General features: G+C 39.9%; 1 protein-coding gene across 1 annotated transcript; it reads right to left on the bottom strand.

Annotated features, from left to right (window-relative positions):
- Nucleotides 1-915: 915 nt before the first annotated feature.
- atp2a2b (ATPase sarcoplasmic/endoplasmic reticulum Ca2+ transporting 2b) lies at nucleotides 916-22,705 on the bottom strand. The gene is made up of 23 exons (XM_072372474.1): nucleotides 22,062-22,705; nucleotides 21,719-21,736; nucleotides 21,515-21,597; nucleotides 16,035-16,139; nucleotides 14,792-14,930; nucleotides 9,040-9,120; nucleotides 8,244-8,329; nucleotides 7,859-8,014; nucleotides 7,613-7,754; nucleotides 7,195-7,361; nucleotides 5,819-5,907; nucleotides 5,544-5,646; nucleotides 5,292-5,423; nucleotides 5,061-5,180; nucleotides 4,744-4,962; nucleotides 4,488-4,611; nucleotides 4,157-4,368; nucleotides 3,808-4,028; nucleotides 3,515-3,717; nucleotides 3,255-3,340; nucleotides 3,015-3,148; nucleotides 2,734-2,851; nucleotides 916-2,569 (listed from the first exon to the last, which is right to left on the bottom strand). The coding sequence occupies exons 1-23, from the start codon at nucleotides 22,177-22,179 to the stop codon at nucleotides 2,297-2,299; spliced, it is 3,129 nt and encodes a 1,042-aa protein (XP_072228575.1). The 5' UTR covers nucleotides 22,180-22,705; the 3' UTR covers nucleotides 916-2,296.
- Between the last annotated feature and the right edge of the window lie 2,313 nt (nucleotides 22,706-25,018).

Raw genomic sequence — 25,018 nt, 5'->3', positions numbered from 1 at the left:
ATATTTGGTTGCCGCACCCGGAAAAACCTTTTGCTCGTGTATTGGTACGTACTGCTGGTCATCACGGCGTCTGAAATGAGTGAGATGTGAGCGCATTCGTTGGACGGCGAGACCACTCCAGTTTGCGGACTCCCCATCTAAACTGCGAGAAGCTTTTATGAAAGCCAACCTAAAAAAGGAGACAAACGACGTTAGTGCAAAACTGTGGGTCTTAAAAACTTCCAGCAGCACGTTGTCACATTTGTTCATTTTGTTCCCACAAGAGTAGATTTGGTGAATGAATACAAGCGAGTGTCAAGAGGGGTGAAAAGAACAGCACACGGTGGCATTCCCAACAGTGACATGTGGTGGAATGGTGGCGCAGAATTACTAGCTTGCATATATACAATTACTTAAGACTTTCTGAAAATTCTACAAAATCATGTAACAGGTCTTAAATAAATTTCCTCTCGTTCCTTGTTTGGTGAAGAATTCAGAGCTTTAAAAACAAAATGGATACTCACACGAGTGACAGTGGAGCCAAGGGAAGGCATTGAAGAAGACAAAAAACAAAATAAAACAACCATCTGTTAAAAAGGAAAACAGGCAATTCAAACCCAGGCGACTACCTAAAGCACATGCTTTAGAAGAGTTTCACCCCACCCCTCACACACGTGGAAACGGGGATTAGTGGAGTCGACTGTGAAGGCTCCGATCCAACGTGTGCGCCGCAAATATTAAAGGCCGCCAAAGCCAGATAATACGCCGGATCAAGTTCTGCCGGCCATGTTGTGTAGAGAAAACTGAAGCATTCGTATGGTTGAAATGATTTGTATTCAAGTCTTAAATGTACATTTAAAAACAAAAACACTAGATATGAATAGTAAGGATAACCACGGGCCTCGGTTGTATTAAATAAAGACAGAAAACACTTGATTCAAAGGGTTCAAGAGTGTATTTTTCTTGAATTAGGGAAAAAAAAAACATTTGGAATTTTTTATTTGCAATCAACGATCATTTGGAGTACTTGTTGAATTAGTATTTCTTAAGTTTCTAATATCACCGTCCTTTGAATCAAACGCCCATGGAGATGGTACAGGACATACGGCATCCCCACCGAGCTCCGTCTCCACAGCAAACCACAAACAAGGTTAAACGAATGTCACAAGTCAATACAGACAAAATGTATTCCTTAAAAGTGTTGCGAGGAAGATTTTGTTCTCCGTTTTCTGCACAAGCAAAAAGGGGCACACCTCAGGCGTTACTGTTTAGCAAAGACTTGAGGGAAAGCATCTCGAGATGAGCAAAAAGATTATTTTTTTCTTTTATCATATTGAGGTAGCTGTGCTCTGCCCAGTGCAGAAAAACTGACTTCTTTATCAATCAAAATTTGCAAAAAGAAAAAAAAAACATCCACAAAGTTAATTTATGCTTTAAACAGGGGAAACGCACACAATTAAATTAGAATGAGAAACCACATACAGTTCATGCTTGGTCACAGGACATGCAGCTTTTTGTTTCTCAGGATTTCTTTTTTTTTTCCTTTCATTTTCTCTTTTTCGTTTAAGCCTTTTAAGCATTCCCAAACCTTTCCCCCGTCCTAGTCTGCCGTATGGAGCTTGTCCTCTCAAGAGAACTCCGAGTTCGTACTGAAGACACAATGGTAAACATTAGAAAAACAAAATGAAGGCGGTGTATGTCTAAGCCACGCTGGTCAAACAATTTACAAAGCCTTAAAAAAAAAAAAGTTAAAACTAAAATAGTGTTCAATCTGTACAGATCAAATCCTTTCTGATATCTTAAATTTCTTTTTCTTTTGGGGAAGCTAAACAAAGCAATCCTTTGTAAATTGTAGTGACAAAAGGACATGGAATTTCCAAAATATTTAAAATATACCTTAAAGCCAATATAGACATGAACAAAAACATATAATAATAAAAAGAAAAAAAACAATAAACTGGCAACATTATTTTCTTTCGAACCAGCAACAAAGTCCACAGCCATGGGAGTGATGGTCTTCTAACACTCACGTTTAAAGCTTCACCCATTCACAAGTCCTATCCCAACTCAAAACAAGTGTTTTTTAAATGTTAACATTTTATAATATTTGTTACGTTTCATGAGTTGAAGTTGGTCCTTCTCGTACGCACAAGCGCGCGCACATACACTAACTCTACAAATGCACACACACACACACGCACACACACACTAGCTATGCACATTTAAGAAGGCAGAGAGAGAGAGAGAGGAGGAGAGGAAAGAGAGAAGTGATGGCAGTGGGTGGGGAATGGAAAAGTCGAGGTTGTGCTCAAGTCAGTCAGGACATGAACATGTCGGCCAGGTTAGTGTCGGAGCTGTAGATCCAGAGGACCAAGGGGAGGGAAATGGCCACAAAGGGCCAGGAGATGCCCTCCATGCATGCAGACAGGGAGCAGCCTTTGGAGCTGGCAGGCTTCTCCAGCTCTTTACCGGCCTCCAGGTAGTTCCTGGCAGCAAACTTGAGCACTTCATCCAGGAGGATGACAGGCAGTGAGATCTTGAGCACCATTAACCACTGTGTCAGATTCAGAGGGGTGATCTGGAAGATGATCTGTGAAGTAGTACATAAGAATAAAGTTTAATCGAAGTTCTATCAGCTAACGTATCGACTTGAGTGAGCACTTCAGCAGAGTATACATGGCGGCAGATTGACACTGCCGTTACAGCAAATCTAAAACAACATTAGAATTTGTAAAACTGCAAGCTATTTCTCACTGGAAGAGGCTCCACGTAGAGGATGAGGAAGTGAAGAGACATGGAGAGACAGATTGCTCCAAGCAGCCACACATTCTCCCAGGGGGGCATCCTCAGCAGCGACTGGTTCTCTGACACACTGAGACACAACACGGTTTGTTTAAAGAGCCAGTAGAGGCACTTTAATATACTTTTACTCCCTCTTGAAACACAAAAGTGACACTGTATATAAAGACCAGGATAATGCAATTGCAATTCATTAGCATTAGCAACAACCAGGAGGATGCTTTGCTCAAACCAACCTGTTTAGGGCATTGCACATCTCAATGGTGACCAGCACTGACAGGGCCATGGTCATAGGGTAAGGGGACTCAAACACCTTACAGTCCAAACTTTTGAAGTCTGGATTTTCTGGGCTGCACTGCAGGAAATGGCTCTGTCAAAGTTGAAAGACAAAAAGACGATTAGAGCTAACAGCGGAGGAATTTAGTTTGTGTTTCCCAGTGGAGTGAAATTAAACACAAGTGGGTCATAAGGTCTACCAGCTGGTAAAAGGTGATCCTCGGTCCATCCTCAGCAGCAACAAACCACCACGCAGCAGCACCAACAGTGGCAGCCCCAACATAACCTTAGTGACAGAAAAACAACAAGACAGCATTGTTACACCATGCTTGCTTATGTGGTCAAGACGAAAAGAGTAGCAGCGATAATCTGACTTTTTGAGTTTGAACATTAAGCACCAGGAACATCTCCAGGAAATCAGCCCTAATTTCTTGCTGCAGAGTCCACGGTGCCAACTTACATCCAATGATGAGATATCTGAAGAAGAGCCATCCAGAGATGAGGGGCTCCCGAGCATTGCGTGGAGGTTTGCTCATAATGTCCAAGTCTGGAGGGTTGAAGCCTAAAGCAGTGGCGGGCAAGCCATCAGTCACCAGGTTGACCCAGAGCAGTTGAACGGGGATGAGAGCTTCAGGGAAGCCCAGAGCTGCGGTCAGGAAGATGCTACACGCAGAAGAAGCATTACATTTAAAACAGATGTGTGCAATCGTGGAGGACAGTTAAATCTGTGTCTGGGCATGTGTCCATGCTTACCAGACAACTTCTCCGACATTTGAAGAGATGAGATATCTGATGAACTGCTTCATGTTGTTGTAAATGGCTCTGCCTTCCTCAACTGCAGCGACAATGGTGGCAAAGTTGTCGTCCGCAAGCACCATCTCTGAGGCCGTCTTGGCCACAGCAGTTCCTGAGCCCATGGCAATACCAATCTCAGCCTTTTTCAGAGCAGGGGCATCGTTTACTCCATCACCCGTCTACGGCAGGACGGAAAAAAAAAGAAGAGGATATGAGCTATTGAAATAAAACACCTAAACAACAATAAAAATACACTTCTTTCTTTTTGCTGATATTGCGATTGACTGAAAAAAAATTTTTTTCCTACCATGGCTGTAATCTCATCGTAAGACTGCAAGTATTCAACAATCTTGGATTTATGTGCAGGCTCAACTCGGGCAAAGCAGCGAGCCTTGACCACAGCGTCCCTTTGTACAGCAGGTGAGAGATCATCAAACTCTCTGCCAGTGTAGGCCATGCTGGAAACATCGTCGTCTTCTCCAAAAATACCAATACGTCTGCAAATAGCCACTGCCGTCCCTAGAAAGAACAGACGCGCAAGGTTTACTTCTACAGGCTTTCCAAAGGGGAAAAAAACACGTTTCTTCATTTGTTTAGTCCACAAGTTTAATTTCTCCGATGCTTCAGTCTCCGTTTACCCTTGTTGTCTCCGGTAATCATAATCACTCTGATGCCTGCGAGACGACAGAGCCTTATGGAAGCCGCCACCTCTGCCCTGGGAGGATCCAGCATGCCAACGCAGCCCACAAATGTGAGATCAGTCTGGATAATGAAAAGCGAAAATAAAGGCAAGATATCACAAGTCACAAAATGATGAAAAAAACTGGAATGTGAAAAAGTTGCTAAATATTTTTGGAGGATCTGGGGAGCTTATCCAAAGGTCCAAGCTCTCACCTCATACTGAATAAAGCGAGAGGAGTCTTCCAACGGCATATCTTCTTTGTTCATGGGGTTATCTCGGGTGGCCAGAGCCAGACAGCGCAGGGTGTCCCTGCCTGTCCCATACTCTCTGATCACAGACATGATCTTCTCCTTGATGCCAGGGGTCATGGCCACCTTGTTACTGCCTAAACGGATATGTGTGCACCTGTCAATCACTCCCTCTGGGGCACCCTATGATCAAAGACAGAAAAAGAAAATGAGAATGGAAGGACCCAACTGTAGGCAACATTAAAACCTTCCCAAGTAAGTTCATTGTGTGCAGTTTTTACCTTAACGAACATCTTCCCAACAGAGGAGCGTGCTTTATTAGCAGTGCAGTACACAGACATAGACTTCCTGTCTCTGGAAAATTCCAAGGTAAAATCCTTCTTCATCAGCTGTTTGATCACCTGTGATAAATGAAACGCAATCAGAATGTTGCTCTTTTAAGGTAATATTACATTAAAATGAAAAACTCTGCATTGCCATAAATGTTCTTTAAAGAGTTTAAGATTACATACGGAGTTACAGGCATTTGCTCGCTCAATTTTGGACAGGCCTTTGACGTCCGTATCAAACACGTTCATCTTCTCCACCAGGCATGTCAGAGCTGTCTCTGTGGCCTCACCCACCTTCTCATACACGCCTTTGGCCTGAACAGATATAAGCAAGGGCAGACAACACTCAGGTTTAATCAGAAAATGCCACAGGGAATGTGTAAGGTATTGCCAAATTGGGACTCAAACGCTTGAGAGCAGCTTCACAATACTGACCTCATTGTAGTCCAGTGAGGACTCGTTACAGAGAGCACAGATGGAAGCCAACTCCACAAGGGCATCGTACTGGGAGCATTTGACTGTTTTGCCATCAAGAAACCTAAACAAATGACAAGAGGTCATTTGGAAACAATGGTGAGAAAATAGCTGATTACACTTAAAAAATAATAATAATAACAGTAACGGCATTCTTTCAAGCATGTCATGGATTTAAAAGTTATCAATGCATTTTACTGAGCTAATAACACACATTTAATATTCTGAATACTCACACTTCTCCATCTGGGGCATAGGTGGAGCCAGTAACATTGAATTCCTTTAATGCACAGTGATTGCCGTCTGCGCTATCGACAATAAACATCTGGAGGAATGAAGAAATGTGGAGACAAAATTAAAAACCGCTCGTGTACAACTGTCACTTCAGGACAACGTGTGAAATGTTCCAACCATTCCATTACGATGTTTACAGAGCAAAGACAGAGCGCAGATGTAAAAGGCATCCAGCAGGTGGCAGCACACCACAGTCCTCATAGCAACACCAACACTTATCAGTCCATAACGACAAAATCCTGCTGAAAAGCAGGCTGAACTGAACACTGTGATGGGAAGCTCTTAAAATGTCATCTTACAGCAAAGGAAGGCACAAAATTCCTCTGCGCTGTCGCATCAAATTAAAAATCTGTATGGAACCTAGAAAACTTTACGGTTTATTATATAAAATACTGTTTATTCAAGATCAATATTTTATTTTCTGTATTTTAAACCATTCAAATATCAATTTTGGACAACAATAGAGTAATCGGCATTAATTTGTTCATTCATTCCATATTCTCACATCTGTGGCACAACATTTGTCCAAAACTGACAGTGGGGAGGGATAACGGCAGAAAAATCTAAATGAAATTACGAGCAGGCACAATGGAGACACCTCCAGCCCCCTCAGACAACAACAGGACTTTAAAAAGCATTTACTGATAGACCTCCTGCTTCTCAAAACACAAGAGCGTGTCAAATAAACTCTACTAAAGATTTGACTAATTTTAGCACTGCCCTATTTGGCCAGGCCCATCTTAGATTCTGGGGAGATGTCAACAGCATCCGACGGTGAGAAACAACATCCGATTGAACGGTTTTCAGAATTCCCTATCACAGGTCTGACTTGAGGAACACTGTTCGGGATGAACAAAGGATGAAGACAGAAACAACAGAAAGAGACACAAGGTCAGTTATGCAACTCAAACGGTGTTGCAGCAAGTGACTAACCACTGCATACTGATCAGCATGCTGCTTGAATGGAGGGGTGGGGGTGGGGGCGCTGAGGAGGAGCACTGAGAAATATGGAGGGATGGAAAAGGAGGGAGAAATACACACTGTAAACAAACATAGGATTCTGATATTCATGCTCATAAGAGATGAAAAAAAACACACAAAGACCCCCCCTGAATCTCAACCTCTGCATGTCTACAATTGAATTATTTCTTTGCCATTCAGCCTGAGCAGAGCTAAGAGCTGATCTGGGAAAGATGGACATCATCTTTTACTGAAACATGCAACACATGATGCTGGCATCATTTGTATCCTGCAGACAAGAAGATTCTGCGTCTCTGACTCCTAGTGATGGTGTGTAGTAAAATTACTGTCCTCTTACCCGGCACACAGACATCTGGTTAGTGGTCAGCGTGCCAGTCTTGTCAGAGCAGATGACGGATGTACAACCAAGAGTCTCAACGGAGGGCAAACTGCGGACGATGGCGTTCTTCTTGGCCATGCGGCGCGTTCCTAAAGCTAAGCAGGTAGTGATGACCGCGGGTAGACCTGGATGGCAGTCACGTCACAACAGAAGAACAAAAAGGAAAGATGATTATTTAGACTTTAAGGAGATAAACATCTTCAGTAAAACAACAACAGAAACTTGTTTCAATGATGAGAATTCCATCTTATCCTTTTTTCTCTCAGCATCATCAAGTATTAAAAAATTTAGCCCCAGGAGAAGGCTTTTTCTTTGGACTCTAAGAGCAACAAGCCTGTTGAGGACATGGCTGCTCTTTTGTAACCCTCCAACGTACCCTCAGGAATAGCAGCGACTGCCAGAGCCACAGCAATCTTGAAGTAATAGACAGCGCCTCGAATCCAGGAGCCTCCATGGACGGGGTCATTGAAATGTCCGATATTGATGAGCCACACAGCAATGCAGATCAGTGTGATGACCTTAAATTAAATCAAAGTTAAAAAGAAGATAAAAAATTAACATCAAATCAAATGGACTAACTATCATCTTTTGAATAAACAAATGCTTTTTCTTTTTTTTTAACCTTGGATAGCTGCTGCCCAAACTCATCCAGTTTCTGCTGCAGTGGCGTGCGCTCCTGCTCCGTTGCCGCCATCTCGTCTCGGATTTTGCCGATCTCCGTGTTGCCAGCTGTGGCCACGACCACACCAACAGCTTTACCAGCTGCGATGTTGGTACCCTGTGGAGTTGGGAGTAGTTAAAAATTGAAATTGAAATTAAAAAACAAAAGTAAACAAGACATTTCAAAGTACTAAGCTGCTAGGCAGAGGGAATATATACATACACTCACACACACACACACATAATTTTGAGACAGTGGATCATATAAAACGAGGGATGACCCTTATACTTAAGAGTAAAGAAAGACTAACAGTAAATAGCCCAAAATTGTCTTGAGAGTCACTCACAGAAAAGAGCATGTTCTTCTTGTCCTGGTTGACAGCACGTGGGTCTGGCACCGGGTCTGTGTGTTTGATCACAGACACAGACTCTCCTATAAAAAGGGAGGAACAGAAGATAAGAGAATGAAAGGCAGTGGGAGTTTGTGTGCAGAAAAGCATGAAGAGGTAATAGTGATGGTTGGTTAACACTTCAGGCCAATGTGTGGAAAAGGCTTAACAGCTGACTGAGCAGCCTGACAATTATCAAATCCTGGCCTGGCATAGCATAGCATAGCATTTCAAACCCTTCAGGAAATGTAGGCTTACATCACATGTATTTTTGGGAGTAATCAACTGTGCCAGGACTGCACAGTTCTGAAAGAGTAAGACAGGGAGCAGTTGACAGGCAGCATGGCCATGAATGGGGAAGGGAAGAGAGGAGGAAAATAGTTCACTAAAATATCTCATGGAATTTGCTACCAATTAAGGCAGCAGAGAAGGACAAGAGATTTAAAGAGTCGATTCACATAAACCTCTTCTCTTTTGCATTAGCCATTCTTCAATATTCTCCCCTTCTAATCTCTTCCAGCCATCTAATTGGCCATCCACACTCGGTTTATTTTCCATCCACATAATGTTTCTTTCCTTTTGCTATGAACCGAGTGGTATGAGAGCATGTGCATAACAGGTGAAAGTTGCTCATTTTTTCTGTGTCTTGGTTGATGAAAAGAAAAGAATGTTTGTGAAGGCAGGCAAAAAGCAAACAATGGAAAAAAAAACATGCAATTACAAGAGTGAGGACAAAGTTGTAGAAATGCTTTACCTGTAAGAATGGATTGGTCTACCCTCAGAGTGGTGGACTTAATAGAAGCAAGCCTGATGTCTGCGGGCACTTTATCACCAACTGTTGACAGAAACAACAACATGCAGGACAAATTTAAGTATCTGTTAACAGCTTCAATGCCTTTGACAACAGCACCAACGAGTGGTGCACAGATGCACTGAACAATTCAAGCTATAAAAGCAGATGAAAAATGATGAGAAGCAATATTCAAAGCACATAAATGTCCCGAATGCAACTTGACACTCTAAAAGCTATAAAACAAAACGAGTAACCACACGCACAACTTGGAAATAAAATCATCTGTCGAGTTATCATACTGATGCTCTTTGAGAGTAATAACATAATCGACCTTGAGTTATTTGTTGGAGAGGCTGGGGAAGAATCATGCATCCAAAATTATTAATGTCCCACTCGTCTGTACAGGACATAAATAGATTACAACACATTCTTTCCATCATCACAAGGCTTCAGCAATCCCCAGTAAAATAAATTTGACACGAATATACACAGATTTAAACAAGGCTTGTTTCTGTATATATCCATTAAGTACCGTCAATGTCACAGACGTTTATTAGCTTTGTTTAAAACAAAGGAATAAGAAGGGCATTAAACAGTCTGACTTCTCATGGTTTCACAAGCAGCTAAGTCTGAGGTGAACTGTGCTGATACACGACCTTTTACTTTTGTGGTTTGATCTGTACTAATCTTTATTTAAAAATAGACCTTGCTCTACATGCACATGCATATCTTTGACTTTCCATTACTATCTGATGTGAGTGGAAACATAAATCAGAAATATAACTCCTGAAGAATTAACTATAAAAACAGATAAAAATGTTAGTCATTGATTGAGATTTTTTTTTTTTTTTTTTTAAATGTATCAGTTGATACTTATGACTATTATTGATGGCTGACATTTTAATGAAGTTCTTATGAGGAAAACGGACCGGAAGTTGCTGCTGCTGAACCAAACATTTTCCATTCAGCTTACAGTTAGACATCACACAGCTTGAAAGGGTAAAGATAAAAGCGGTGACCCAGAGGCTCTTCGCTCTGTGCACAGTGTGGTGACAGACATGTAAACCAACCCTTTGGGCTTCTGCAGTGCCCTTCAGATTTGTGAGGAAGAGAAACGGGGATTAAGGAGAGGGGAGTGGGTTTAGATGAGTCCTTGAAAACACACGTCCAAAAATGGGAAAACTATTTTGATCTTTTGAGAACATGCTGCTGGATTTGGGGGAAGGGAAATGCTGAAAACATCTGTTTTAAGCAAGGAGATCCCGCTCCGTGTCACGAACCAAAATAGAAACCGTATGACGTGTGACTGCGTACAGGCAGTCCATTTGTTGCAACCATTGTCGTAAGTTTGTGAAGGTCCCCCCCCCCCCCTCTTCTCCCCCATTAATAGACACTTAATTCAGAAAATTGTGCTCAAGACCTAAGTAGCCGAAGAAGTACGCAAATAACGTCACTGGTTACACAATCTCCTAAAACTATGAAAATTATTTCAAAATCTATTAAGTGCAAGATATTATGAGTAGTAACATGAATGGACTGAACCATCTATACTAACTCAACTGGTCCATCAGTTTACCACATCCTGTCAAAACCACATTATTCTTTCCTGTGTGACTTCAAACTAGTCTCTTCAAGGACAGGAGAATGTAAAGAGGATGAACAAGCAGAGTAGTGGGACTGCTGCTGGTGGATTATACCAAGGACTCAAACCCCTGGGGGACAGTTCCCACAAAAAGTCACTAATTAGAAATACTCCTACAAATGGAGTAACAGCAAAAACAACAGTATATAATGGGAATAAGGTCACAGCAAATAGACTAACCCACTTTTACGACCACTGAGAATCATTCAGAAAGCAAGAGGACATGATAAAACCTATGCAGTATTAATCAAACACAAATATAGGCATGCTGACGTATTTCCTTGGATCAGGTCCTCTGTCAAAACAAACATGCTTCTCCTGACACTTACAAACTTAAAAGCAATATTCCAGAAAGGTGCTACTTTATTTACACACATGGATTAATAATGCTGCTGCAGGTCATTACATTCTGCGTATTGTAGTAGATGAAAACATTTTTGCAAATGTGCACTGAAATTCGCGGCAGTGACCCAAATTTTACAGCCATTTCGACTCAACAAGTGAGACGTCTAGCCTTCTGCTCCAACAAAACGTGCTATTTTTAGCTCTTATTTTTATGGGAGACAGTGGACAGCTTATGGGACATGGACCTTTCCTTCTCCCATGTGAACAAAGGACTTTATCTGCATTATCTATTCCCCTAAGTAACAAACAAATGTCAGGCTGCACACTCAACTAGCAACATCCCATCAGCTTCAATACTAATGCTGCTCTCGTGCACAATTAAATGAGATAAATCTGAGGGAAATAACTTTACAAAAGACTGTCACTATCACTGATGCCTGGGACTAACTCAACTGACCCAAAACACAAACTGCATTTCATACTGAGATCCAAATTGGGTTCCTTAGCATCCAGCTATTCATCATGGGGGGTCCAGTGGAACTTTAAATGCCTTCAGGGGTTGTATATTTTGTCTCCCAGTGACTAAGGCTCCATGATGTGCTCGCACGTAGACTTACAAAGTTCTGGGACCTTTCATGACTTCCTTCAGCTCTCCGGGGACTTTCGCATAAACACTTTTGACACAGTACACATTTCACATAATTATTAGCATATTACAATAATGGACTAACATTTTGAACACGCAAGAGGCAAAAGAATACAGCAAAGAGTGCAAACAAGTTGAACAGACCAGCAGCAGAGATACTGCTTGAGTGAAGACAATAAGCAGACCACCAAACACTTTTCTTCAAATTGAATCTGTATCCTTTCTACGTGTTACATCCCGTCTTATAGTCCCCCTTCCCATGGTAGGACAAGATCAACACGGAAGATCTACCGTGATTGCTGCCCTCGAGTGTTGTCGAAGCTCTTATCCGAAAGAACAGAGGTGATTAGTCTCACATGTCCAAAAACAGAGCTTAAACTTTAAAAATGATTTCTTATGGCCCTTGCATGGCCAGTCAGGTACAGCAACCATCTAAGATGCAAAACGTTCTAAATTGTTTTTAGCAAATCAATTTTGAGGATAAGAACTTAAAAGGGGGAGGGGGGCACAAAGATATGCTCCAATCAGAAGTGTGCTTTTAACTCACACTGCTGGTTGATCATTTGAGACGTACACAAGTCATTTCTCGCCACTTGAAGGGGCTGATTAGTTTGTTTAAAGGTTATCGATGCCACAGTTGCCTGACAGAAAGTGTAATGTTAGCAGGTCAGACCCATCCGCATACTGCAGAAATGCTTGATCTCCTGTGTTGTCTAAAAGTCCAATAGTTTATTCAATCAACTGATTTTATTAGTCTATTCAATCATCCGATTTCAATATTCTAACAATCCACTCATTTGCAGTCCACGTCACTGTTGAATCATGATATTACCATTTGGTGCCGGATTTAAAAAAAAAAAAAACTTTCGGTTCCACAGATTTCACTTAAATTGCCTTATTTCCTAACAATCCTTTCCATTAAGCGGAAAGTTAATAGTTTTCTGAAGGATGTCGACTTGCCTTCAAGCTAAAAAAGGTTACGACATGAATTTAATCTAATCACTGGAGTAATATGCAAAAAGGAAAGCGAACATTGTACAACTCACGTCTGTCAATTTCCTCCTCTTTAGTTCATCGACCTCAAAGACAGTAAATGGCATCATATACACCAGCCTTAACTGAACATATATAAAAAGCATATTTGACACGTGTTGACAATGTGTATTTGACTGTAAATCTGAAGCAATAAAACAACTTGAACAGTGAGCATAACAAAGATGGTGTCAGAAACAAGATGGTCGGCCTGTGTTGTGTTTTTGATAGTCAGGTTTATGCGTTTCAATTCCAATTGAATTTCTTTTCCCGGTCCAGATCTCATCTGCCAAAACCAGGATATAAAGTAGCCAGTCACTGGTGGGAAAACAGTGCTCCATTGAGAAAATGTTTAGCCATAAAATTCCAAATTTGTTGGACTCTAATCCATCTTGTATACCAGTTTTAATGACTGCTTATTCTTATCCGAGTACATTTTTAGTAGATTTTGTGAGGATACGCCACAATGATAGTTAACATATTGTAATGCTTAAAGACAAAACGATTGTTTCATGGTTGGAAATTATTAGTCCAATGTCTTCTGAAGTCTGTACTAGATTTAAATCAGATAAAATGTTCCTTTGCACCGAAAAGAAAATATGACTCACTTGACTCGCATCAGGATGATCTTTTGAATCAACTCAACTACTAGTTCTCCCAATTAATACCCAGGACAAAAAGAGCGCTTCCAAGCTACTCCTTATTGCTCCAGGGACATTTCGGTACATATTCAATTTTTTAAAACTAAATCTGAGGCATCTGACATTAGCTTTTATCTTTGGATGATGACAAAAAAGACAAAGTGTTGGGATTATATTAATGTGGCAGAGCCTCCATTTTTTTCCTCATGACATTGTGCTTCACAACATTGCCAGTTTTGTGTGGATTTACAGCAGGATCCTCATTGGCAGCAGTTAGACAGACTCGTGTGGGTTTGTTTGAATAACAACTACTTTACTAAAATTTGTCAACCGCTCAGCTGATCTCGCACATTCGTTTAAGTTAATGTTTTTCAATAATCTTGCTCGGAGCAGTGAATTCTCAGTTGTTACATTAGTCACATCACATTACATTCCTCACTGTACAGTATTTTCGTCTGCTTACAGAAATTGACACAATTGGAGCTTGTTAGGCAGACTGAAGCACAGTGGGTCCAACTATTTTCAGTAATCAACTAGTGGAGCCTGGAAATGAGCCAAACAATTTCATCTCTTGTGTTAAGACTGACGGTAAAAACAAACAAACAAAAAAAAAACGTGTCCCAACTCCCTTAAGCTTTGCTTCAGAAAACAGAAAAATAAAGTTTTTATTCAGTCATTGATTTTCTCCCAATGGGAAGCTTGAATATAAATAATCACAAAAGAGATAAAAGATCTAAAGTCTCTTTAAAGGAAAAAGCTAAAAACAAATAGAAGGAAAAACACAGACCCAGTGAAAAGCAGAAGAGTGACGCAAAAGGCATAAACACATGTGGCTGACTGAAGTCGAGGTTAGCCAAGAAATGTTCAGGAACAGACTGAGCCTCTGCCCTTGCATTGTATAACTACTTTGCATTCTCTCTATTATCATTACTTTGAAATTACCATGGGAGATAACCATGCTGAAGGATCAGTTTCTTGTATTTGTGTTTAAAAAACTATATGTTAACAGAATCATTCATCTCTTAAGGCCATTATTGGCATCGGTGTATTGAATTGCAGCCGTTGATTCATTACCTAATAATTCTGAACTAGAGCTACCAGCACCGTGGCCAGTTAAAACTGGTCAGATAATCCACCTACAATAGACTGAACAAAACGTATACTTTGAAATACATTTTCACCTAAATAAATAAGCCTCATGTCATCTGAACTTTCTGCATGGACATGTCAACATTAGCAACAAAGGACTTTCAGAGTTCTCATAGTACGTATATTTTCTTTCTTCGTACTTTGTTGTGTGCCCACATTGGGCTGTGTTATAATTACAGGCAATTTATATATAAAAAAAAAAAAACAAAAAAAAAACATCTGAAGTATCGTTTGCATAGCTAATAACTTTCATCTTACCAGCCACCTCCACAATATCCCCAGGCACAATGTCCCTGGCTTTGATTCTCTGGACGCTCTTCCTGTCCTGGCGGTACACTTTCCCCATCTCTGGCTCATACTCCTTGAGTGCTTCAATGGCATTCTCTGCATTTCTCTCCTTCACAAAAGAAATTTGGAAATTAATTAAAAACAAGAAAATGTCACAAACACTATGTGACGAGGATGATGAAGGATGACAGAAATAAAAACGTTTCAGATATTCAGTAATGTCAGCGAATGTGGCACTGTTGAAAAACAAAGGCTGCGGGGTCATCTATGTATAAGCAAAGCAACTAATCAAAGAGTCCATGATTACTCAACTAAGATGAGATAGTAGTGGAGAATTCTGTAAACGCTTAACAGATTAACACTTATTTACTTAAGTGACACTAAACACCTTAAAATTACTGAAAGTAGGCTTTCGTTCACCACATATTCAAGTAAAAGAGTGTTCTTACATCAGCCTTTACTCCGTTTCTACCCAATAATTTCTGATTTACACCCTTTATCCTTCTCAACTTTGTCTTTTTTTTCCTGGTGGAGTCTGATAAAGATTAGGGTACATTAAGTGGCAGGTTCCAGCCTGGCTGGTTCTACAGGCATGCACTACTTGAGTAGACATAGCGAGACTGAGCAAACAATCCCAGGAAATTACGGCCTTTTTTAAAAGAAAGCAACTGCGACATGCTTTTAAATATAAGAAAAAAGAATGCTGGTACAGCCTCCGCCCCTCCGCCGTCTTTCATTGTGGTTGCATTTGCATAACTAAAGAAAAACTGCCACTAACCAACTCCTTATTTGCACAAGTCTCAACTGGACCTTCAAAAAAAAAAAAAAAAAAAAAAAAAACACTTTACAAAACAGTATATGAGACATGAAACTGGTGTTTTCTTTGACCAAGCCCACCGAGGCATCATTAATAACCATGGGGCTGCTGAATGGGCTTATTGGACTTTTTTCCCGCAGGTGGGTTTTCATAAACAGAAATGTCTTACAATGCCAGATATTTCAATCTTAACCACACATGATATTCAATCATCAGCCATAAAATAAAATAAAGGAATTTTTCCATTTGTTCATTTGACTTTTACAAATCTGTCTCAAGACTGAAGTTCACTTAACTACACACTGCAACCTATGTCATCATAACAACTGGAGTATTCATAAACATCTGGCCCCACAAGACAGATTTCAACTTAAATTGAATACAATGTGCGTTTACCTGCCAGACTCCGACAATGGCATTTGCTATGAGAATAAGGAGGATAACAAAAGGCTCCACGAAAGCTGTAACAGTTTCTTCTCCCTCTTCAAACCAGGCCAGCACCTGTAAACGAAACAAAAGAGGATATAAACCAAAACTGTAAAAAAAAAAAAAAGACATGGAAATAACACAAAGTGTGCAACGCGGGGAGAAATGAAGACATTGGTCTAGGTTAACATTAGGCACATATCAAGGACAAAGTCACTTTGGCTGGATTACAAGAGACCATTTAGTTGAACACTGACTGTTTTTGGAGGTCAGTGCAACAAAAATGCATAACTAAGAGCACTAATGAGAATTGGAATTATGCTCTATTTTTAACTCTCAATCTCCAGTACTTCTCTTATATTATACTTCCTATAGCTCATGAAACACCTGCTGGTTTTTCACAAGGGAACTGGTGTACATGCTTGTGCACCAGCATCTTGAGTGAGATGGAATTAATCCTAAGTGAATTATCTATGAAATCTGTCAAAAACAAACAAAAAAAAAAGAACAGCTAATCTAATAATTTAATAATTTCTTTCCACATAGATCTGGTCTTCATTGATAAAAAAAAAAACCTGAAGCTTGTAATGTGTGCATTTCTGTTATCACAGAGTAGGTCAAAATAGACCAGAACGCATTGTGGTCCGGCTGTCTTAAGCGGTGCCTCTGAAATTTCCAGTTAGTGCTACTAGGGGAAAAGTTAGTCTGGAGCTCCGAAATGGTTCAACAACATGACGAAAATGGTAAAACACTTTCAGTAAAATAAAAATCTGCAGGCTTTATTTAAAAAAATAAGCAACTGAGGGAGAATACACATAAAATATCTTAACAGAAAGCACCAACATGGCCCACCACATTACATCATCACATTAGTCACACAAAAAGGGCAGAAAGGGCAAAGCTATTTTCGGCTAATTGTCTATTTAGCAACCTACGACAACTGGCTCCCTGACTGCAGTTTGTCCCCAGCCTCGTCTCAGAATAATATCCCCCAACTTTTTTTTTTTTAAATCTGAAAAGGATTAACGCAAGAACCAATTTCATTTAAGTAACTGGCAAATGCAATATAATGTGATTCTATTTCAAAATACAATTATAACTCCTGGTTCACTCTTCATTTCACAAAGAATGGAAAATAAATCACGATGTGCTAAACTCAGTTCTAATTTAAAATATTTGTAACAAGGCGACAACAAGTGGGTGCAAACAATTAAAGCTGGAGGAGACTGAACAAAACATGTGGTTATTTTTTAAAAAATATTTCTGATATTTCAAAATGACAGCATTTATCAAGTTGACCTTTAAATTTTCTCCAAATGTCTTTTTTTATGCAAGTTGGCAAAGCAGTGACAGAGCTCCACTTTGACTTGCACATTATCTCATATACTAATTTTACCATTCAACAATCATTTAAAACTCCTGATAAACATCAATGCATCTTAATTAACTGGAAGTTGTAGCTCAGTGGTTTCTGATTAAAGGCTTAGACATTCACCACCAACCTGCCACAACTGGGTCTTAAATCCCAACTCCTTCTATTCTGTGGAATGAACCAGCTTTATGACAAGGAAAGATAACGGTTTCTTCTTCTTCTTCTTCCACCACTATAGCAAACTGGGCCAGATGTGTTAGAAACAGTGCAGGAACCACTATCTCCTCTTTTAGAATCTGTGCCAGGAGCTAAGTATGTCAAGAGATGCCAACTGCCCCACTCTTTTCCTACTGTAACCTATTTAGGCTTTTGTCAATCAAAAGCCTCCTTCTACTCTTTTTCTATCATACAAAGTCATCTACATAGCACATATCATTTCACAAGAGTGTAAACATCAAAATAACAAATATTGTAAACAATGTTGTTGTCAAATATGTCCCAATAAAATGGATGTCTGTGGGTCTACAAGTGTGGGGAAATTGAAAACATGGAAGTACTGCAGGTCCTGATTTATAGGCTATGTAAACATAGCTGCCTGTTATCCCCATGCCTTGGTGACAGATGATATTCTGACTCAACAGGCCAGTAACAATCTTAGTGTAGAAACAGTCATGTCATAGTCATGATGACAGTCTGAATAATGGCCAAGAAACACAGAGACTCAAAATATTTTAGTCACTGTTACAGTGTAACAGCATGCTAATGCCTGCAAATTTAGTCAATAAATTATTGCCACGTAATCATCACAATCAACATATCTCTATAAAAACAACCTATTTGGACAAGCAGGAATGATGATCATTCGCTCCGAGCTGTATGTTTACACTGATGCGTGTTAACTTTAAAACGGAATCATGAAAGAAAATGGCCATCTGGTTTGTGTCACCAGACAGATTCTAGTCATCTTTCTACTCCACTACAAACAGCGTTCTTACAAAGCCGTGATCTGCAGCTTCCATCAACAAATGAACAACACTCAAAATAAAATCAACCGAACTCATGCTGAAAAGGGTTTTTAAAAAGAAAATCTTTAACATGGAAAACATGAACATGGTGCTCGGCTGGCACAATACCAAGTTTGGTCATAGTGATGGAGGCGCATGAGGATTTAAAGGCCAGTTACTCCTTCAAATGTTGCTAATTTTTGTTTTGTTTTATTTAGCATTTTTTAAGTTTTGAGACAGAAATACACACATCAGAACACAGGGATGAGATACTGTGCAGCAGACCCTCAAATTATCTCTGCCCTTTTGACTTACACTCAGCTACCCAAAACAGCCAGCCCAAACGTCATCGCAAGTGGAGCGACTGACCCAGAAAGGAGGAGAGCTGGGATACGAGTTGAGCTAAGATGGTTAGAACCTGAGGCTATTCCTCTGACCAGCTTACATCTGGCCAATGTCCAGAAACAGGAGAATGGAGTAGATCGGATGAGACTCGAGGCAGAGAGACAGGAAATCAGAGACTGATCGTGCCCACTTTTCTGCAGAGACCTTTCTCAAGCACAGCTTCATAGGTATACAGCGTTTCACCATGACAAAGCACGACACTCCACTGGGATGAGGGGAGGGCTGGGTTTGCATCAGTAATGCTTGGTGCTCAAATGCAGTCAAGGTGGATGGCCGATGTTTGCCAGATGTCATGTTTTTGATGATGGGTTGTCAACCATGTTTATGTTGCCATAGAAATCAGTGTGTTTGTAGCCATTTGCACTCCACAAGACACAAAACAGGAATTTTATGAGGTCATTAGCAGTCACATAACATAACTGGATGGCATCAAATCTTCCCAATCTTTTACCTAAATTCCATCTAAATGTTCACATCCCCATCAGAGGAAGAAATACACAATGTTTTGTTTTGATGAATTGCTTGTTGATTCATGTGTGATTTATTCATTTTTTTCTGGTCAGAAGAAAGGGACTAGATCCAATGTGTTACACAATCTTGTGTTATGTAATAACAAAAGTAATCTTTATCCCAATTTTGTCCTCGACAAATTCTGAGTTCAGCAAAACGAAGCAGGTACTCGTGTACAAGATCTCGGTGTGAATTACCCTCTCACACCAAAATAAACGCATACACTTGGCTTAATCTCGAGTAGGCAATGACAAACACAAGTGTCTTATCTCCGAAACGCTGAAAATTAAGAGCGCCTCTCGGATGTACAAAAGTGGAAAGTCACTGAACCAGTCTTGTTAAAGCCAAATTTTCAGCCACACACACACCGCCACTGTGAAACCTTGTAGACGTTATCTGGGGGAGCTGCATGCGAAAATTAAGTCAAGTTAATGGCTAAATCAGCCCTTATGTCAAAATAGCAGTGAGTGTCATGTGTATCAACAGCAGGCGGGCCTGAAACCATTATCTTTGGAATTGTTTTTTTTTTTTGAGGAAGTTTGACAAAATTGTTACAATTAGGTACATCAGCGTGACTTGGAATAATATGCCCCTCATTTCTCCACTCTCATAATCATAGCTTGTGAAACATCAGGAAGGTGCAAGAATTGCTGTGTATCTGAGTCGAGTGTGAATAAGGGAGGATAACGAGTTAAATGGGAGCCTGTCAGGACATGAACAATGCCGAGTTTGTTAGCATCTACCTGTTTCTGCTCCCTGAGCAGCTATGTGTTGCTCTAGTTCAGCCTTTAAGCTATCAGTTCACTTAAAAAAAAAATAATAATAATAATAATCGAGCAATCACACCTCTGATGAGTACGAGATATACAATCAACAAGTGGTCTGGGTTTAAAAGAAGCAGAGATATACTTATTGCAACATCTAACATTAAAGCAGTTTATCAGGTAAAGATATTTGAAAGGAATGAACGAACGAACACCAGTGCGGCATGTATCAGAGAGCAAAAGTGTCGACTGGATCGCAACATTAAAAAACACTTGTGAAGCACAAGCGTATAAACCACATGGGAACTGTAGGTAAAAAAAAAAAGACAAATAATTAGTCCGACGTATAGACTGAAATGACTAAATTCAATTCAGGCAAACACATGGTAAACAAAGAGCTGCTATTCAGCAAATCATAAGTCGCATTTAATTGTGAAAGAAAACAAGAGTTTAAGTGGAGCTGACTCAGAAACCACATGGGAGATTATGTCCGGTGCTCACGGAAAGTAACGCTGCTCTGTCAACCACTTAAGCTGACATGCCCCTCGATGCATGTTGATTATATCCCTAATTCAGTTTGAATTCACTTGTATTTATATGGCGGACGCCACTTGACAACAAAGGTCCTTTTTAAAGGAACTTTTCAAATACAAAAAGAAAAAATTACATTTACATAACTAAAAGCTTTGGTAATAAATTAGGTTGAGCCTACACAAATACCCAACAGCTGCTTTATCTTAAATAAAGAGATTTATATTAAGGCATTATTAACTTGGTGCTTTTTTTGTTTGTTTTTTAAAAGAAAAAAAATGTCTTTCTGATCCCACCCCCTCTCTCTTGAAGAACAACTTCACTGTCACATTTTCTCTCTTTTAAAGTAAATCAGAAGTGGATTGTTTGTATTTTACCAAATCATTAATTCGTCAGTGATGCAGTCAAGACAGAAGTGTTGTGTTTAAGTTGACTTAAGCAGAGTACAAAATTTTTTGCTGGCGCACCAAAAGATATTCAGTTCGGAGCTCTAATTCTGTGTGTGAGAAAGGTTGGTCTGAGACCCCTAACGTGACTTCTACTCTGTTGAATAGATAATGAATACCTCAAAACATATACTATATATAATGTGTGTGTATGCAGTATTGATGTTGACACCAGAACAGATGTTTAGACCAATGTGCTCTACACTGATGCCATTCAACAATATTTTCAGTGGTATGAAGTCATCTCACACTGAACACCTCCTGTTGCCTAAAACAAGTGTAACGGGGCAGTATTGGACTATGCTCATCTTTACTTCATATGTGAAAACAGCTTGTGTTTACACTGGCTGTTCCTTATTGGTTGAGTGAACACTAAACAAGTCCCTTGCACCGCTTAGGAAACGTGTGCTATACTTACAAAGGATATGCAGGCAGCAAGCAAAAGGATCCGCACAAGTAAATCTTCAAATTGTTCAACCACCAATTCCCATAGGGATTTACCTAGGAGAAAGAAAAAAAAAGTTTAGGATATTTAAGGTCATTCAACTTTTTTTTTAATTAAAGATTAGAAACGAGAGCCTATAGATAACTTATTTAGGTGACATCTTGCAAGTCCACTCACCCTCCTCAGCCGGCAGTTCTGCAGATCATCCCATTCAGGCCGCAGCAGAGTGGAAAAAATAGAAATAAACATTAATGAGAGCCGAAAAGGCAATTAGTTAAATAGCTGTGACTAGTGTACAATAGCATGTTGTTGTGACAGTTAGTGATTCACATTAAGGTTAAGCCGTGTTTGCTAAGTCAGCCTCATAAAAGATGCTTCGCAGTATTTCAACATCAAGACTGTGACGTAATAAGCTTCTTTTTCGCTCAGCTCGCCGTTACTTTATCACGAGCCATGGGCCATACATGACGCCGGGAATATGGCTTGTTTTTGAATTTATCATTTCACACCAGCTCCTTACCGTTTGGCCCAAATCGTTCCCGTTGTTTCTTAACTTCCTCTACACTCAGACCAGTGCTTTCGTTCACGTTAAAGAAGCTGACAACTTCTTCAACCGTCTTTGTGTGTGCGTTGTCCATGGTGAACGGCCACTTGAGGACACCGCTTGTTTCGCTGGTCCCAACCTCAACTAGTCACGGTCCTCTCCTCCTCTGGCGTCACCTCTTGATTAAAAACAAAAATACTGACAAATAAAAAAAACGAAGGCCCACGGCGACGACTGTGAGTGGGCGAATAGTTGTACACAGGACAGCGCAGGACGCAGGTGTACGGGGAAAGTGGATGAAATAGCGACTCCTGTGCTAACGGGTAGCTAACAGGCTAATGCTAGCTAACTGTTCCTTTGCCCTCTTGGCTCGGCGTGAATTCGCCGGCTGTGTTCCACTAGCTTTCCCGTAAAGCCCGAAGCGAAAAAAACATATCAACACCAGAGTCTCATTCGACTGTCGTTGCCTTCTTTAAAACAGCGAATAACAGATTAGTTTGTCCAAATGGATAATTTAAACATGTGGTTAAGTTGCAGCTCGTCTCCTGTCGCCCGCTCTGTCAGTGCGTTGCGGAATCAGCAGCGTTGTGATCGGCACCAATCGCTTCTCTTCGTCGAATGCGGTGTGCAGTGTCCGCATGTGGAATCTGCTCATTGGTCAAAGGCACCGGAAGTCCTACTCTCTCACCATGACGGCTGTGTGTTGGCGTATATGGGATGTCATAACCTCACAGGCAGTTCAAAAAGCCTTCATGTTTTGATACTTTCTAGACACCGTAGCAACTGATGTTGTTAATAATTACAATTGATGAATATAATTTGATGTGTTTGATGTAATCATATCAAACAATATATAACTATGCCCAAATTGTAGTTGATAAAAAAAAAATCAGTTACAGTATAGCTACAATGTCAGTAGTAAACTGATTACATTTTGATTGCAACGTTAAAATTTGGCAGCCAAGACTTAAAGAAACAAAAACACCCATAGACGTTTATGTAAGCCATTTTTATTCACATTTGATTCTGTTTTTAAATGATGATTTATTGATGATGGTTTCTATTTCTTCTCATCTATGTAGAAAATCAGTGGAACGTGAACATTTTGTTCCCTTTGCATTACAAAAACAAAGTCATTCATTTGATTAAAAGCGTTGGTATAAAAAATGCACACAAATCAAACAACATCCCAGATGAAAAGAAGAGACAGATTAAAATGATACCTAATATTTGTGCTAGTGCTAATTCTAAAGACATGTATTTTTTTTGACCGGTTGCCGGTAAATTCAGTATATACCATTTGATTTGTAGTTGCCCCCATTTGAGGTGCAATATATTTAATGTTTCATGTTTTCCCCGTAGATAAATAACTGCAGAAGAAATGCAGTATTTGACCAGAAATGCATTTAACAGGTTATGATCACAAAGGCTTATCTAATCAATTTAATCAGTTTTTAGGTCATAGATTTTAGGGTAAAACTATGTTAAATCCATTTGTCTATTTTCCATCCCTGCTTTATTCTGTATAGGGTCACAAGAGGCTGGAGCCTATCCCAGGTATCATAGGGTACATAACTGTGCTCAACCATACATAAATTTAGGGACGGCAAAAGGAAAAACAACTATTCATAAAGGGCATTGGCTGAGTCTCAGTCTCTTTTCTTAGCCCTCCACCAAAATTTTGCATTCTACCCAGCAATGTTGGGCCAGGTGCAACTTTTCAACCTTTGCTTTCACACCCATTCACAGAAACTAAAATTTTAACCAGGGGTTGCAACATTTTTGCATCTAGAAATAGTTACTTCTCTGTAATCACAGCACATTATGCTATTATACACTCGTGTTCAGTAACAGAGGAATGAATGAGCCTAAGTCATTACCCTTCAGCACAATTTAATCATCGCAAATAATTAGTTTGCAAATTCTACTAACAAAATCCACTGTTCTGTCAGAAAAAAATCCAGTTTATATCATTGGTCATTTTTATCATGCATACTCAGCGAAACCTACAATTGTCAGTATGTTTGGCAGATAAACTAAGATGCAATTAGACATTTATCTTTGATGAATACTATGATCGAAGAAAATCCTCCATTCTGGGGCAATGTGGCACTGGACACATCACTTTTGATATCTTATACCTGTCAGCATTACTGGAGTTGTCTGAGAAAAACTCCAGTCTCTGTCTGACTGTCAGAGCAAGCCAGTGATATCAGATATAAGATCTTAGCATTTGCTGTCTGCCTTCTTATCACATGTCAGGAATATTTCATCTGTAATAGAAGTCATATGAGTTGTCTGTGAAATAAAACAATATGTTAAAACAGTTGTCTTGTGCAGTTTATGAAAGAAGAATCTTTTAAACTGGTCCAATTAAAATCCTCAGAGGTGATGACTGCAGTTTCTAGATGGCCGCCAGCAGTATCTGTTGTCTATCTGGGAGACAAGCTATTTTCAGCCACTGAGATAAATGAGTGCTGTAGCAGTGAGTCTCTGCCTTCCTGATAAGGGAAGACAAAATCTGTGCTGCTGGGTTTGCCTGATATTAGAAAAAAAAAAGGAATTTGTCAATCACACAACAGCTTGAGAGTAGAACAGACAGTGAAGTGCAGTGAATGAGATCCAGGCTGTCACACTCAGTCTATTAATGCTGCTTTAACTCCAGTTGATTCTAACAAGGTTTTATCAGTCCTTATGTTTCGAGAAGCATGTTGAAAAGAAGCAAGAAAAGCAGAACTTTTCTTTTCCTCAAATCTTAAAGGAACAAACGTGACACAAAACCGACACCAGTGCATGTTTCTCACCTAACTACACCTTTGCTCTGCCATTTGATGCAAAACATACTTGTAGTGGGGTTAATCTCAGCTGTCACGACAGAATTGTGACATATATGATGTGATCAGAAAACCGGTGCTTTAATGCAAAAATGGTGT

The sequence above is a fragment of the Leuresthes tenuis genome, unplaced genomic scaffold, assembly GCF_036924035.1.
Source record: "Leuresthes tenuis unplaced genomic scaffold, fLeuTen1.0.hap1 SCAF_19, whole genome shotgun sequence".
Classification (NCBI taxonomy): Eukaryota; Metazoa; Chordata; class Actinopteri; order Atheriniformes; family Atherinopsidae; genus Leuresthes; species Leuresthes tenuis.
This window is presented reverse-complemented; position numbering and strand designations above follow the sequence as displayed.

Coding starts and splice junctions, on each gene's coding strand:
- atp2a2b (XM_072372474.1), bottom strand. CDS start 22,179: ATGGACAACGCACACACAAAGACGGTTGAAGAAGTTGTCAGCTTCTTT. Junction 5,181..5,291: donor GAGCAAATGCCTGTAACTCC/GTATGTAATCTT, acceptor CATTTATCACAG/GTGATCAAACAGCTGATGAA. Junction 2,570..2,733: donor TCTACGTGGAGCCTCTTCCA/GTGAGAAATAGC, acceptor ACTACTTCACAG/ATCATCTTCCAGATCACCCC.